Source organism: Carcharodon carcharias, chromosome 1 (assembly GCF_017639515.1).
Source record: "Carcharodon carcharias isolate sCarCar2 chromosome 1, sCarCar2.pri, whole genome shotgun sequence".
Taxonomy (NCBI): domain Eukaryota; kingdom Metazoa; phylum Chordata; class Chondrichthyes; order Lamniformes; family Lamnidae; genus Carcharodon; species Carcharodon carcharias.
Genome location: NC_054467.1, coordinates 5871886 through 5888170, shown reverse-complemented (window position 1 = coordinate 5888170; position 16285 = coordinate 5871886). Strand labels below are relative to the sequence as shown.

The 16285-nt window shown below is 45.0% G+C and overlaps 1 protein-coding gene across 2 annotated transcripts in view; it reads right to left on the bottom strand.

The window, feature by feature from the left end:
• arhgef38 (Rho guanine nucleotide exchange factor (GEF) 38) overlaps positions 1–16285 on the bottom strand; it is a 110434-nt gene that overhangs the window by 19093 nt on the left and 75056 nt on the right. The window contains exons 4-9 of one of the 2 annotated variants that reach the window (XM_041193435.1): positions 15348–15495; positions 14259–14276; positions 11771–11970; positions 9677–9810; positions 7155–7259; positions 3148–3270 (exon numbers count right to left, since the gene is read on the bottom strand). In XM_041193435.1, coding sequence (XP_041049369.1) covers positions 3148–3270; positions 7155–7259; positions 9677–9810; positions 11771–11970; positions 14259–14276; positions 15348–15495 — 728 coding nt within the window. Of the gene's footprint in view, positions 1–3147; positions 3271–7154; positions 7260–9676; positions 9811–11770; positions 11971–14258; positions 14277–15343; positions 15496–16285 lie in introns of those variants that run through there. The other variant, XM_041193446.1, reaches the window with a different exon arrangement.

Sequence of the window (16285 nt, the reverse complement as noted above, 5' to 3'; positions counted from 1 at the left end):
TATCTCTGTAACCTCCTCCACCTCTGCACCCCTCCCTATCTCTGTAACCTCCTCCACCTCTGCACCCCTCCCTATCTCTGTAACCTCCTCCACCTCTGCACCCCTCCCTATCTCTGTAACCTCCTCCACCTCTGCACCCCTCCCTATCTCTGTAACCTCCTCCACCTCTGCACCCCTCCCTATCTCTGTAACCTCCTCCACCTCTGCACCCCTCCCTATCTCTGTAACCTCCTCCACCTCTGCACCCCTCCCTATCTCTGTAACCTCCTCCAGCCCTGCACCCCTCCCTATCTCTGTAACCTCCTCCACCTCTGCACCCCTCCCTATCTCTGTAACCTCCTCCAGCCCTGCACCCCTCCCTATCTCTGTAACCTCCTCCAGCCCCTACACCCCTCCCTATCTCTGTAACCTCCTCCAGCCCTGCACCCCTCCCTATTTCTGTAACCTCCTCCAGCCCTTGCAACCCTCCCTATCTCTGTAACCTCCTCCTGCCCCTACACCCCTCCCTATCTCTGTAACCTCCTCCAGCCCTGCACCCCTCCCTTTCTCTGTAACCTCCAACAGCTCTGCACCCCTCCCTATCTCTGTAACCTCCTCCACCTCTGCACCCCTCCCTATCTCTGTAACCTCCTCCAGCCCTGCACCCCTCCCTATCTCTGTAACCTCCTCCAGCCCCTACACCCCTCCCTATCTCTGTAACCTCCTCCAGCCCTGCACCCCTCCCTATTTCTGTAACCTCCTCCAGCCCCTGCAACCCTCCCTATCTCTGTAACCTCCTCCTGCCCCTACACCCCTCCCTATCTCTGTAACCTCCTCCAGCCCTGCACCCCTCCCTTTCTCTGTAACCTCCAACAGCTCTGCACCCCTCCCTATCTCTGTAACCTCCTCCACCTCTGCACCCCTCCCTTTCTCTGTAACCTCCTCCAGCCCTGCACCCCTCCCTATCTCTGTAACCTCCTCCAGCCCTGCACCCCTCCCTATCTCTGTAACCTCCTCCAGCCCTGCACCCCTCCCTATCTCTGTAACCTCCTCCAACCCTGCACCCCCTCCGAGATCTCTGCCAGTTCTGGCCTCTTTCACATCCCCGAGCTCCGTCGCTTCACCAATGGCGCCCGTGCCTTTGGCTGCCTGGGCCCTAAGCTCAAGAATTCTCTCCCTAAGCCTCTCCACTTCTCTATCTCTCTCCTCCTCTTTGACAGGCTCTCAGTCACCTGACCTAATATCCTTATGCGGCTTAATCCAATGTTGCTCCCTGTGAAGCCCCTGTGGGGTGTTTAACTACATGAAAGACGGGGAGTCGAATGGTCAAAAGAGGTCAAGGTAAGTTTAAAAAATATTACTTCATTTCGGTATTATTTGAGGGAATGGAAGAGGCAGGAATCTTTTTCTGCCTGGCCTACATGGAGCCTTTGGACCCGTTAGGGACAAGGTGGAACTGCTCATCAAAGTTGACTTTATCTCCTTCTTTAGAATTGTTTAACACTCGTTCCTGGCAAGAAGGCACCGCTGGCTAGACCAGCTTTCATTGCCCTTCACTAATTCTCCTTGAGAAGGTGGTGGTGAGCTGCCTTCTTGAACCGCTGCAGTCCATGTGGTGTAGGTACACCCACAGTGCTGTTAGGGAGGGAGTACCAGGATTTTGGCCCAGTGACAGTGAAGCAATGGCGATATATTTCCAAGTCAGGATGGTGAGTGACTTGGAGGGGAACTGGCAGGTGGTGGTGTTAACTGTGTTTTAATGGTATGCAGATGACAAGCATTAACTTGGAATTTACCTGAATTCACTATAAATAGTTAGAAAAAAAACTGTGGTTGTTGGCTTAGGTGGTGTATGCTTCTAATGAATACCTCTGTGAATAATTATAAAAATATATAAAGCTTGACTCTAGTTAGGTCCTTCACCAACGGCTTTGTGGAATAGAACAGTGGTGTCCTCATGCATCTGCTGCCTTTGTCCTTCTAGGTGGTAGAGGTTGTGGGTTTTTGGAAGGTTCTGTTGAAGCAGCCTTGGTGAGTTTCTGCAGTGTATCTTGTAGATGGTACACACACTGCTGCCACTGGGTGTCAGTGGTTGAGGGAGTGAATGCTGAAGGTGGTAGATGGGGTGCCAATCAAGCAGGCTGCTTTGTCCTGGATGGTGTCGAGCTTCTTGAGTGTTGTTGGAGCTGCACTCACCAAGGCAAGTGGGGAGTATTCCATCACAGTCCTGACTTGCGCCTTGTTGATGGTGGACAGGCTTTGGGGAGTCAAGAGGTGAGTTAAACGCTGCAGAATTCCCAGCCTCTGACCTGCTCTTGTAGCCATGGTATTTAAATGGTTTTTAAAATATTAAAAAATAGCAATCATCGCCTCCCAAATTTTCCTTTTGCAGCTTAAATAATTACTCCACATGTTACGATCCATCAATCATTTAGGCTTCCCTCTTACTTTTTCCTTTAAATGGCTGGAATATTCTTTTTATACCAGAACTTGGATAAAGCCCTCTCCAAGTTGGAGACTGTGAACATTTACACTGGGAGTATAGAGGGGTGCGTAGAGGCAAAAGGAACAGAAGGCCATTCAGCCCCTCAAGCCAGTTCTGGCACTCAATTAGATCACGACTGACAGATAATCTGCAGTTCCTCTGTGCTGTATTGGATCTCGCTGTTACTGACACTGAATTGATTGGGGATGTTCTTCCACCTTGGCACTGGTCACCTAGATGAGCGTATTCATTTATGGAAAATAGCAGAGATCCTCCCAAAGGGGTTTGGTACAAAAATCAGTGACTCTAGTAGTCAGGGAGGCAGGCCCCACTGGCACAGGGTTGACAACTGCCTTTGGGTTATTCCTTGTGGTTTTATCAGAAGACCTCCGACCTCTAACCTCCAACCAATCTGTGCACCCACAGAGCTTTCTTCCCCCATCACCAACATTTTGATAACCTTATAAAACTAAACGTTTAAAGAAAACGATGAAAAAACATTTTTTTTTTACAAAGCCCCTTGGATTTTTCTCCTGGGTTTTGCTCCCAGTGTTGTCTAAGAGGTTAATCTTTAATTACTAGAGATTCCAGGGCAATACTGGCGGGGGTGGGGGGGAGGGGGGGTGCGGGTCGTTGGCAACCCAAACATGAAAGGGGGTTATAATGTCACGTAGGGTACTCACAAAATTTTCAAAGGAATTTTGATAGTTCTTCAATTCCTGAAGGGGGTCAGAATTTCTGTGGTCACAATCCTGTAAAATTCTTTGAAGGTCATGGACATTCTGAACAGCCAATAACATACCTTCCTGAACAAGAACATAAGCAACCATTAACAACTGCAAAACACAATAATTATCCTATTGTTCAAAACACCTTTAAGAAAATAAAGATTAATGATGAAAAATTAGCTTTACGTTTCACCCCTCTCCTATTTTTACTTGGTTCTGTTGAAGGGTCACGAGGACTCGAAACGTCAACTGTGCTCTTCTCCACCGATGCTGCCAGACCTGCTGAGTTTTTCCAGGTATTTTTTATTTTTTGTTTTGGGTTTAGGGAATGCATGTTAAAATCTTGAGTGCAGTACATAACTGAGTCTCTGATATTCGGCCCTAATCGCCGGAATTCTTTCCCTAAACCTCACTCTTTGCTCTTATAAGAGCCAGTTCTTTGACCAAGCTTCTGGCCATGACTCTAATATCTCCTCATGCTGCTCCATCGAATTTTGACTGATCTCACTCCTGTGAAGCACCTCTGGATGATTTATTCCACTGAAAACGCGACATTTAGCAGTTTTTGTTGTTTCTTTTTATCAATCAATGCAATTTAATGCCTTGCAGCTAATGCATGTTTGCAGAGGTCATGTCTAGAAAATGGCTGATGGCAAAATCATGGTTGGCACAAATATATTGGCAAAAGAAAAACTGGTTGAGTACAATCGCAAATTCCTTTCATGGGATGTGGGCGTTGGGGGGGGGGTGGCAAGGCTGGCATTTATTGCCCATCTCTAATTGTCCTCGAGGAGGTGGTAATGGATAGAGTTCCAAGGTTGCTGCAGATCTGCATATATAGGCCAGACCGGGTAAGGACAGCAGATTTCTTTCCCTAAAGGGCACTGGGTTTTGATGACAATTGATGATTCACTACTGGGAGTATCCTTCAATGCTGCATTTTATTAAATGAACTTAAATCCTACCAGTTGCTGTGCTGGGATTTGAACTCACAGCCCCAGTGCATTGGCCTGGGCCCCTGAATTACTAGTTCAGTGACATTATCACTACACCTTTAATCATCAGTAAAGCGATAGAATGGGTCATCAATAGTGCCATCTAGTGGTACGAGCTTAGCACTGATGATCAGAGATAAAAACAAAAAAAAACTGCGGATGCCGGAAATCCAAAACAAAAACAAAAACAGGATTACCTGGGAAAAACTCAGCAGGTCTGGCAGCATCGGCGGAGAAGAAAAGAGTTGACGTTTCGAGTCCTCTTGAGTTCTGTCGAAGGGTCATGAGGACTCGAAACGTCAACTCTTTTCTTCTCCGCCGATGCTGCCAGACCTGCTGAGTTTTTCCAGGTAATTCTGTTTTTGTTTTTGCACTGATGATCAGACTGGGTTCTGCCAGGGTCACTCAGCTCCTGACCTCATTACAGCCTTGGTTGAAACATGGACAAAAGAGCTGAACTCCCGAGTTGACATCAAGGCAGCGTTTGACCGAGTGTGGCATCAAGGAGCCCTAGCAAAACTAGAGTCAATGGGAATCAGGGCAGAACTCTCCCCTGGTTGGAGTCATACCTAACACAAAGGAAGATGGTTGTGGTTGTTGGAGGTCAGTCATCTCAGCTCCAGGACATCACTGCAGGAGTTCCTCAGGGTAGTGTCCTCGGCCCAACCATCTTCAGCTGCTTCATCAATGACCTTCCTTCCATCATAAGGTCAGAAGTGGGGATGCTCACTGATAATTCCAAAATGTTCCACACCATTCACAACTCCTCAGATACTGAAGCAGTTCATGGCCAAACGCAGCAAGACCTGGACAATATTCAGGTTTGGGTTGACAAGCAGCAAGTAACATTCGCACCACACAAGTGTCAGGCAATGACCATCTCCAACAAAAGAGAATCTAACCAATTGCTCCATGACATTCAATGGCATTACCATCACTGAATCCCCCACTATCCAAATCCTGGGGGTTACCATTGACCAGGAACCTAAGTGGACTAGTCATATAAATAACGTGGTTACAAGAGCAGGTCAGAAGCTAGGAATCCTGCGATGAGTAACTCACCTCCTGACTCCCCAACGCCTGTCCACCATCTACATGGCTTAAGTCAGGAGTGTGACAGAATACTCCCCACTTGCCTGGATGAGTGCAGCTCCCACAACACTCAAGAAGATCAACACCATCCAGGACAAAACAGCCCACTTGATTGGCATCCCGTTCACAGACATTCACTTCCTCCACCACCAACACACAGTAGCAGCAGTGTGTGTACCATCTACAAGATGCACCGCAGGAATTCACCAAGCTTCCTTAGGCATCACCTTCCAAACCCACGACCGCTACCATCTAGAAGGACAAGGGCAGCAGATAGAAGAGAACACCACCACCTGCAAGTTCCCCTCCAAGCCACTCACCATCCTGACTTGGAAATATATCGCCGTTCCTTCACTGTCGCTGGGTCAAAATCCTGGAACTCCCTTCCTAACAGCACTGTGGGTGTACCTACACCATAGGGACTGCAGCGGTTCAAGAAGGCAGCTCACCACCACCTTCTCAAGGGCAACTAGAGATGGACAATAAATGCTGTTCTAGCCTGTGATGCACACATCCCAGAAATGAATTTTAAAAAACCACCATCTCCTGCTCATGCCAATAAAATCCATTTCTATTCACTAAATTCTTCATCAGGAGCCAATAAACAAACCCAAACCCAAGCAAGCAAATAACAAACAGAAATTCAAGTGCTTTGAATGGCACCTTAGTCAACACAAACCCCATTTCCTACAGCTAAATGTTTATGGTAAACAACAATGTAAATAATTTCAGAATTCAGAAATATTCTGTTCAAAGTTTTCTTTGTAGTGTTGAACCTCTGCCTCTCTTCACCTGCTTCACCAGCTACCCCCAGGGCCTGGCCTAACACGAGTCAGTTGTGGCTCAGTGGGTAGCACTCTCTGCTTGGAGTCAGTTAGTCATGGATTCAAGTCCTGCTCCAGAAATTTGAGCACAAAGTCCAGGCTGACACTCCCAATGCAGTACTGAGGGAGTGCCGCACTGTCAGAGGGTCAGTACTGAGGGAGTGCCGCACTGTCAGAGGGTCAGTACTGAGGGAGTGCCGCACTGTCAGAGGGTCAGTACTGAGGGAGTGCCGCACAGTCAGAGGGTCAGTACTGAGGGAGTGCCGCACTGTCAGAGGGTCAGTACTGAGGGAGTGCCGCATTGTCGGAGTGTCTGTACTGAGGGAATGCTGCACTATCAGAGGGACAGTACTGAGGGAGTGCTGCACTGTTGGAGGGCCATCATTCAGGTGAGACATTAAACTGGAGTCCTGTCTACACTCTTTGGTGGATGTAAATGATCCCGTGGAATGATTTTGAAGTTATCCATGGTGCACTGGGTAATACTTATCCCCCGGTCAAAATAGCAAAAACAGATTATCTGGTCATCGTCACTTTGCTGTTTGTGGGAGCTTGCTGTGTGCAAATTGTTGCTGTGTTTCCTACGTTACAACAGTGACTACCCTTCTAAAAATACTTAATTGACTGTAAAGTGTTTTGGGGAGGTCCCACAACAGATTCGGAGAAATGTTAGTGTGTTTCCCTAGCAGGGCACAAGGAAATGTGATTTCCGTTTTATACATCTGTGCACCTTGTCACCCTGAGCGTATTCAGATAAGGCTCTCCCGAGACCCAACAACTGGCACCTGGCCCATGAAAGTTCATTGAGTGAAACATATTCTTAATATTCCTGTAACCTACATGTAGCAGAAAAGCTTACTGTACCAGTGTAAAGTTTATTAACTTTCTGGCTTTAATACATGTCTCCACAGATAAAGAGGCAGTTCAGTTTTCTACAATTTACACATAAAATAAGTCCCAAAAGTGGCTGTGGTTCTATAACTTCAGTCACCAGCACAAAGTTGGGTAAAGCCTTGTTAATAATCAACTCATCAACAGCACTAACATTTACCTGAATGTTTTGAAGGTAACAGAAAGTATTCTTTGAACAAAGTCTCACAGCCTTCTCCAAGTTTCGAAATGTTTTCTCTTCTCTATCAAATGTCTCATCTTTGACCTGTAAATAACCAAATATAATTTATGCAAATGCATACACAAGGCGACATTTCAAACCTGCAGCTGGATAAGCCATTCGTCCAACTCCGCTACAAACAACATTTGCGAGTCAGTCTTCAGCCAGCCAAGTGGTCGGGCTGGACAAGTGGCAGAGGCTTCACTGTTGTCAAACTGTATGGTTTTAAACACCAGCAGAACGTTCAAGCAAACTAAGCTAATCAGTAACTCAGCTTCAATGCTGAGATGGTGGATGTCTCTGCCAGGATATATCATCAGATATATTATAATTATGTAAATATAGTAAACTTGGTTTTAAGGGCAAAAGTTCCAATCTGTTCAGCCTTTGTACACACTGGAAGTGCCTATTGCAATTCACTGTCAATGGTCAAAGGATCACAGACTGGGTATTTGATTTAGGATTACACAGAATATTCAGCATAGGGACAGACCCATCAGCCCAACAGCTCCAAGCTGGTGTTTTTGCTCCATATGAATCTCCTCCAACCCCACTTTATCTCACCACAAACATATCCCCTGATTCTCGTCTCTCACCTGCTTATTGAGTTTCCCCTTGGATGCATCTTTGCCGCTTATCTCCACCACTCACTGTGGCTGTGAGTTCTGCATTCTCACCGCTCTCTGGGTAAAGAAGTTCCTCCTGAATTCCCCATTGGATTTGTTAGTGACTGCCTTATATCTGTGGCCCCTAGTTTTAGGCTCCCCCAACATCTTCTCTACATTTACCCTACCAAACCCTGTTGTAATCTTAATGCCCTTGTGTCTGGTTACCCCTTGGCTCTCACTTTTCTTTATGATGAACCTGAGCGGATGATTGATCAGTAACTGTATCCCGAAGAACAGCTTGGGATCACCTAATGGGATTATCGTATCTGTCACAGAAGATCAACTCAAATCCAGCTCCCATTGCTGCTGATGCCATCTTAAAGCCAATTAAATTCAAGGAGTTTTTAGCCCAGACCCTCCTTCCTGCCTAGGATATGAGCTCATAAAACTAGCCTCCAGATAGATGAGCTGTCAAGCCAGGCCATGGTTGTTTCGTTAGCTCTTCATGGCTCTGAAGAAGAGTCATGCAGACTCGAAACGTTAACTCGGTTCCTCTCTCCACAGATGCTGCCAGACCTGCTGAGTTTTTCCAGCATTTTCTGCTATTATTTCCTTAGCTACATGGCTGACTTGGATATCGGGATAGAGGCTGGAATGTCAAAACTTGCTGAAAATTCTGAAAGAGCAGCCATAGTAACTCATTCTGAGGGCCGCGGGGGGGTTGTGTGTGGGTGGATATTGATAAGATGATGGAATGGGCCAAGAGATAGCTGATGGAAATTAGTGTTTATTAATAGGAGGTAGCAAAACTATGAAAGCAATAATTATGGTTGATGTTTCGAGTCCTCATGACCCTTCAACTTCTGTTGAAGGGTCATGAGGACTCGAAACGTCAACTGTGTTCTTCTCCACCGATGCTGCCAGACCTGCTGAGTTTTTCCCAGTATTTCTGTTTATGTTTTTGTTTTGGATTTCCAGCATCCGCAGTTTTTTGTTTTATATTTTTATATATATATATATATATAGCAATAATTATACTTTGAATGGGGTGGCGATGTGGAAAAACTGAGAGGTTTGGGCTCCAGATTCGCTGTATCTCAGGAGGATAAAGGTGATAAAATGGAGATTTCGATTAGCTTTTTTGTTTAAATGACAAGTGCTATAGAATTCAATTCAAAATATAATGTGGAATCTAGATAACAACAACTTGTAATTATTTAACAAGTTTAACAAATAAAATATCCCAAAGAGCATCATGGGAGGATTATCACAGATATATCAGAAAATATTAAGACCAAAAGCTTTGTCAAATAGGTAAGTTTCCAAGGGCATCACAAAGCAGGAAGGTGGAGAGAGAAGCGGGGGAGATTTTGGAAGGGAATAGCAGAGCTCAAGGTCTTGACAGCTGAAGGCTCAGGCACCAATAGTGGGGCAAAAGGAATTAGGGATGTACTGGAGGCCAGATTTGGAGGGGCTCAGGGTGTTGTGTGCTGGAAGTGGTGAAAGAGTTAGGGAGGGGGCCAGGCTAACGAGCGACCTGAATACAAAGGATGACAATTATAAATCTGAGGCACGCCAAGACAGATCATCGAGCACAGGGCTGGTAGGTGATGGGGACCTGTTGCTAGGTTACAAGGCAGCAGAGTTTTGGATGAGCTGAAGCTTGCAGAGGATGTAAGGTGAGAGGCCAGCCATGGAGTCTCGGATAGTTGAGTCTGGGAGATGGGGGTTTCTGCAGCGGATAGGTGGAGGCAGAGACAGAAATTGGAGATATAATGGTATTGGAAGTAAGGATCCTTGGTGGAGAAGATAGAAGGTCGAAGCACAGCTCAGGGTGTATAACATGGCAAATACCTGCAGCTCCCCCCCAGTCAGGATCTTCAGGTGACTGGTGACTCGGTTGGACTTTTTTCTGATTGACCGAATGTTCACCTTGGACAGCTTGTCTCTTAGAGACTCATCCTCATCACTTTTCTTGTACTTCATCACTAGGGAATAAGTTAGCAAGTGAAGTAAATTAATCCTACAGTAGAAAATTTTGTGTGCGTCTTTCTTAGGACAGGTTTTGAAACCCCCAGTTCCAGAGGAATGTGACATGAGCGGCGTTTGACTCTCAGAGATCCTGCAGCCTCTAATGAACTTAGCCGATTATCTCTCGGTCATTTGGTAAAATTTCACCATCCTAGCAAATACATTGCAGAAGAGGGGAGAAACTAAACTCACTGTACAGCAGCTGTGTCCAGGGCTATTGTTTTTTTGATTTATAAATTGTTAGGACCACAGAGCCTTAGAAACCACATCTTAAAGTTGAAACCTCAATCTTCAGAGAAACTGCTATTCTGTTTTGGGTTCATTCAGCAAGCCACCAAACATAAAGGTCAAATGGGCCTTTTTAATTCATTTATAATTTATCATACATAATAAAAATATAAATACAAAGAGAACTGATTTGCTCAGTTTCCAATGGCCACATCACCAGGCTAAGAAAGTCAGAGCCCAAAGGCCAGAATTGCCCCTTCACACTCCCACCCCTCCAGCCCCTCCTGCCGACTGCAACAACTGCCCCCCAGGCTACCACTGCTGTCCTTCCTCTCCACCTCATGTTTTATCATTACCCCCCACCGCTCCCCAAGTTAAAACACTGCCCCTTCTCCTCAGGTTATACCACTGCCTCTTCCCCACCCCGCGGATTATACCACTACCCATCCCCCACCCCCCTGGATTTTACCACTGCCCTTTCCCCCGGGGTTATACCACTGCCCCTCTCCCACACCTCCTGGATTATACCACTGCCCCTCCACCCCCCCGACCCAGTTTATACCAGTGCCCTTTCCCCTGGGGTTATACCACCTAAACTTGCTTCACATTGGCCGATCCAGAGTTTACGCTAGTTTCCCAGGTAAAAGGGACACATCTACGGCTTTTCTACCCAACTTTTTAGGTTTTTAGACAAGTCAACAAAGTTTCCAAAGGAATTTTACAATGCAACAAATGAATTTCAGAGATGCCCCGATAGGGTAAACCTGTAAACCGTATCCATTTCCAATCTGATGTGGAGCATGGGCGTGAAGGGTCTCATAGTCTCAATGACATTTACAGCACAGAAGGAGGCCGTTCAGCCCATCATGTCCACACTGGTCACTAATCCTATTTGCCAGCGCTTGGCCCATGGTCCTGGAGGCTATGGCAACGCAAGTGAATATCTAAATACTTCCTAAAGGTTATGAGAGTTTCTGATTCAACCACCCTTTCAGGCAGTGAGTTCCAGACTCCCACCAACCTCTGGGCGAAACAATTTCTCCTCAACTCCCCTCTTAGCCTTCTACCTCTTACCTTAAATCTATGCCCCCAGGTTACTGACCTCTCCACTATTGGAAAAAGTGCCTTCCTATTCACCCTGAGGCCAGTGGGATCTTCCATTGGTTAAGACTGTATGCAGTCTCTGGTCTGGACAAGGGGATGAAGGCAATAGGAGGGGTGAGAAAAGGAGGTGGGCACTGGTGACAGAGTGGGGGGTTGTGGTGCTAAAGTTGCCTCTCTCAGCAGCAAACCTGGTTACTGATTTGGACTGAGACTCTGTATAAACTGGTCTGACTCCACATTCTGCTCATACTTGGCCTGACTGTGCCCCTAAATCCAATGGCGAGGTCATGGATTTTGTAAGGGGCTACACCAAACTTCTTTCCACATTGGTCTGTTTTCTACCAATCAAATTGCAGAAAACCTTTTCCAAAATGTGTTGAAAAGAAGAATCTCCTCCCATCAGACTTTGGGATGTAATTGTCCAAGACTCCGTTGGATTTGGTTGGATGTTTCATTTACTCTTGGAGCAGCTTCAGTCACATGATCCAGGCAATTTTCACTCTCAAAACCTGTGATAAGTATCTCCCTTTTATATCTAAGTGTTTACGACGATGAACAACAGGCTTTTTTGAACAATTTCCTTACCCAGATCTTTCCTCCTTTTAAACTCGTTAATGTTCACATTGATTTGCCTCACTGCTGCCAACGCATCTTCAACTGGTTTGTGGTCTGCATGTAACTCTGGGGTTGATTTGAAAAGCTCACTCAGTAGCAGTGGGTACTTCATCACTCGTTGCACTGGCTTAATAAGCAGCGAGCCCATGTCCAACAAGGTGGATTTCCCTCTAGAAACAGAGGCAAAAACACACACACACACACACAAACACACACAGAAGCTGTTATGTGTCAAACAGGATTCTATTTCCACTTACAAGCAAACAACTTTAATCAATGTTTAACAGCATTTTGAAGATCTAAGAACTCGAGTAGATCATTCAGCTCCTTGAGGTATTTTAAGATGATTAAAAGAGCTGATAGTGTATATAGGGAGAAACTATTTTCTCTGGTGGGAGGAGCCCAGAACAAGAGGGAAGAACCTTAAAATCAGAGCCAGGCTGTTCAGGGCACGATATCAGGAAACACATCTTCATACAATTGGTAGCAGATATCAAGAACTCTTCCACCCACTCCAAAACAAAGAGTTACCGAGGATGAGGGTCAACTAAAAGGTTTCATTGAAAGAAAATTAATTAATAATTATCAGTTAATTCAATAATAGAAAATAAACAATTCTTGTGATCTGGAATGTGCTGCTTGAAGGGTGGTGGAAGCAGATTCAATAGTAAATTTCAAAAAGAAAATTGGATAAATCCTTGCAGGGAAATGTATGCAGGGCTATGGGGAAAGAGCAGGGGTGTTTGTCTAATTGGATAGGGCTTTCAAAGAGACAGCACAGGCATGATGGGCTAAATGGCCTCCTTCTGAGCTGTATCAGTCCACGACTCTAACTTGGATTTATAAAGTGCCTGATTATGTACTCCAGGCAGCCTAAAATACTTCACAGCCAAAGAATTATTGTTGAAGAGAAGTCACTTTATGCAGCCAATATGTTCGGAGCAAGGTTCCACAAACAGAAATGAGATAATGAGCAGTTCATTTCTTTTCTTTCAGTGGTGTTCACAACAGGAAGAATGTTGGCTGGGATTCCTCCAGGTTTTTCTTTGAACAGTACTCTTTGTGATCCACCTGAACAGGGACTCGCTTTGATGTCTCCTTTGATAAAAAGGACATCTGATAACACAGCACAGTCAGTATGACATTGGGTTATCAACCAGGATTACATACTCAAGCCCTGCAGTGGAACTTGAACTAACTCATCCTAAACTATCAACTGAGCAAACCAGGCTTTCAAGCCTTTAACAGCATCACTGAGACAAATTATTTAGCCAAATAAGGCATTGCTGTTTGTGGGAGCTTGTTCTGCACAATTGGCTACCACATTTTCAACATTACAACAGTGACTACACTTCAGAAGCACCTCATTGGCTATAAATCGTATTGGGATGTCCCAAGGTTGTGAAAGGTGCCTTATAAACGCTCACTCGAAACCAACCTCTTTCGAGCTTTGCAATATATTGGTGAGACAACATTTTTTGGCGGGGGGCGGGGGGGGGGGGGAATGGGAAAGGATCCCAGGAATGAAGGGAAGCCAAATACTGTACTATATTTGCCCAGATGGAGTGGGTGTCCATGGGGGATTGAAAAGGACCTACTAGAAAACAGATGGGGGGGGGGGTGGGGGAAACAATGGAGAGACAGTTGGATAAGTACCTGTTGCAAAATTTAGGTATGAAATAGATTCATGGGAGATGGTTTCTTGATTCTAAGGCCTGTCCAAGGGAACGCATTGTTCTTACTTTGCTGGTTAATGAGTGAAACCATTCAAACTCTTGGGATTTGAACTTTGCATCCCATTGCTGTTGGTACATTGCAAAATATTATGATACGGTCCATAAAAGTATCACAGTTTACACCTATTGTTATCCATTACACATTTAACTATATTTTTATATGTATCCCTTTCACAGGATGTGGGCGTCGCTGGCTAGGCCAGCATTCATTGCCCATCCCTAATTGCCCTTGAGAAGGTGGTGGTGAGCATCAATTGTACAATCCCATATTCTATTTATTCCAGGAAGGACTCATGTTTTTACATTTCACCTATAACTTTCCACATTGTTCAAAATTCACTGAACTCACTCAATTTATTTTCGGGAAATATGTAGCTTTAGTTGTTGATATTCCAAATGTCTTTTCCGAGAAAGGTAATACCTATAAATTTTAAATGAATGATTTGATAACGAGCTTAATTTATAATCCTGTCTGTTTTGGTGGGTGACCAATAATTCTGGATAAACATTCACTCAGATATTTAGAGATTATTTTCCTGAATTAATTGTCATGTCGGCAGGGCAACCAAACGATGACTAAACAGCCACAGAACAAAGAGTTATTCTAGTGAAAGCTCTAATGCATAAATCATAGTGTGCTTAAAGAGAGCCAGAGTGAGAGCAAGAGGATGTAGGAAAGATAAAAGTGGAAGCAATTTTTTTGGATAAAATTGTATACTCACTGTTCCTGGTATATTTTCCTAATTTTAAAAGAAATAAACCATAATTAAAACAAGTTAAAAACTTAAATAAAAATTTAGAAAAAAAAACAAATTGAAGGCTATAATTTAACAAAAAAAGATATATTGCTGAAAAAAGAGACAAGCTGTAGAAGCTTTTCATCTTGCACTCATCAGGACAGGTACAAGAATACCAAATTTGAAAGGGAGCAACAATTTAAACTGCATGAGAAAAGGGTGCTGATTGGTTGGCCCTGATAGGTGCAAGATGAAAAGCTTTGACAGCATGTCTCTTTTATCAGTATAAGTCATGTTATTAAGTATCACCGGGCAGCTTTTCAGACTCTTATATTGGTGCTCTCCTCAAGGTGAGGGTACTCTTCGAACTCAATGAACACTTACATGTCAAAAAGGACGTGGATCAGATGCAATGGAGAACAGGTTCAGCACTGTGATCATTCTGATAAAAACAAAAAACTGCGGATGCTGGAAATCCAAAACAAAAACAGAATTACCTGGAAAAACTCAGCAGGTCTGGCAGCATCGGTGGAGAAGAAAAGAGTTGATGTTTCGAGTCCTCATGACCCTTCCACCAGTTCTGTGGAAGGGTCATGAGGACTCGAAACGTCAACTCTTTTCTTCTCCATCGATGCTGCCAGACCTGTTGAGTTTTTCCAGGTAATTCTGTTTTTGTTACTGTGATCATTCTACCTGATCCCCAACAAAGGGCTGCCAACTCTAGTTGGAGGCATTCTTGGAGGTTTGATCATATGATTCTTGACCACATGACCTCTGATGTTATTTGAGGGATTAATATTGGCCAGGGCACAATGGGGGGACTTAGAGAGCGAAACAGTGGCCTGGAATTTTTTGCCTCCACCTAAAAGGACAGACAGGGCCTCGATTTAATGTCTCATTCAAAAGAGAGCACCTCTGGCAGTGCAGCACTCCCTCCATACTGTGCTGGAAGTGTCAGCCTCCATTACTTAGTGAAGCCTCTCATGTGGGACTTGAACCCAAACTTATAAGCTCCTAATCAGGATTGCTACCCACAGTCGACTGATTTACTGACTCAAAACACCAATTACTTACTTCAGAGCAACAACTTGATTTCTTAAAAGCCGCTGAATTTCGTCGTCTTTGTCGTATGTTTCAAGCAGACTGTTGGCATCATCGTGATGATAACAATAGATTTTATAAACCTCTTCTAAAGGGGTTTTAAGCTGCAAAAATATTTCACCTGTTTAAAGAAGTGAAGACAATGCAAGTTTAAAAAAAAAGTCCTGGAAACAGGCTGAAGTTTTCACACTTCAAACGCACTAAAAAATAAATTAATCCTACAAGGACACTTAACTGATCTCGGCCAAGGTCAGTGTGAATAACTTTGGCCTCACACACTGTTTGCTCCACCATTGGTGGCTGTGTCTAAGCCCTAAGTTCTGGAATTTTCACTCTAATCCTTTCCATCTCTCTCTCTCTCTCTCCACCTTTAAGCCCTTCATTAAAACTATTTGATAAAGTTACCCTTCCTATTGCTTCATTTGGCTGGCTGCGAATTTAGTCTGGTTATGCATCCTTGCGATGTTTCTAAGAATCAGAAGGTGCTGTACAAATATCAGTTGTTGTTGCAATCGGTCTTAAGATTGGTCTGGAAAAGGAAAAGAGCCAATCAAGAAACCAGTTCCTGACTGTTTCCAATGTCCATTTCACCTCCTCCACCCCCACCTCCTTCATCCCACCCCTCCTACCCCCACTGTCCCCAACACCCCCTCCACCCCCCCATCCCCTTCACGCTCACCCCCACCACCCCCTTCACTCCCAGTCCCACCCCCCCACCATCCCCTTCACTCCCACCACCCTCTTTACTCCCACCCCCCCACCATCCCCTTCACTCCCACTCCCACACACACCCCACCAGCCACTTCACTCCCACCACCCTCTTTACTCCCAGTCCCACCCCCCCACCACCCCCTTCACTCCCAGTCCCACCCCCCCACCACCCCCTTCGCTCCCAACCCCACCACCCCCTT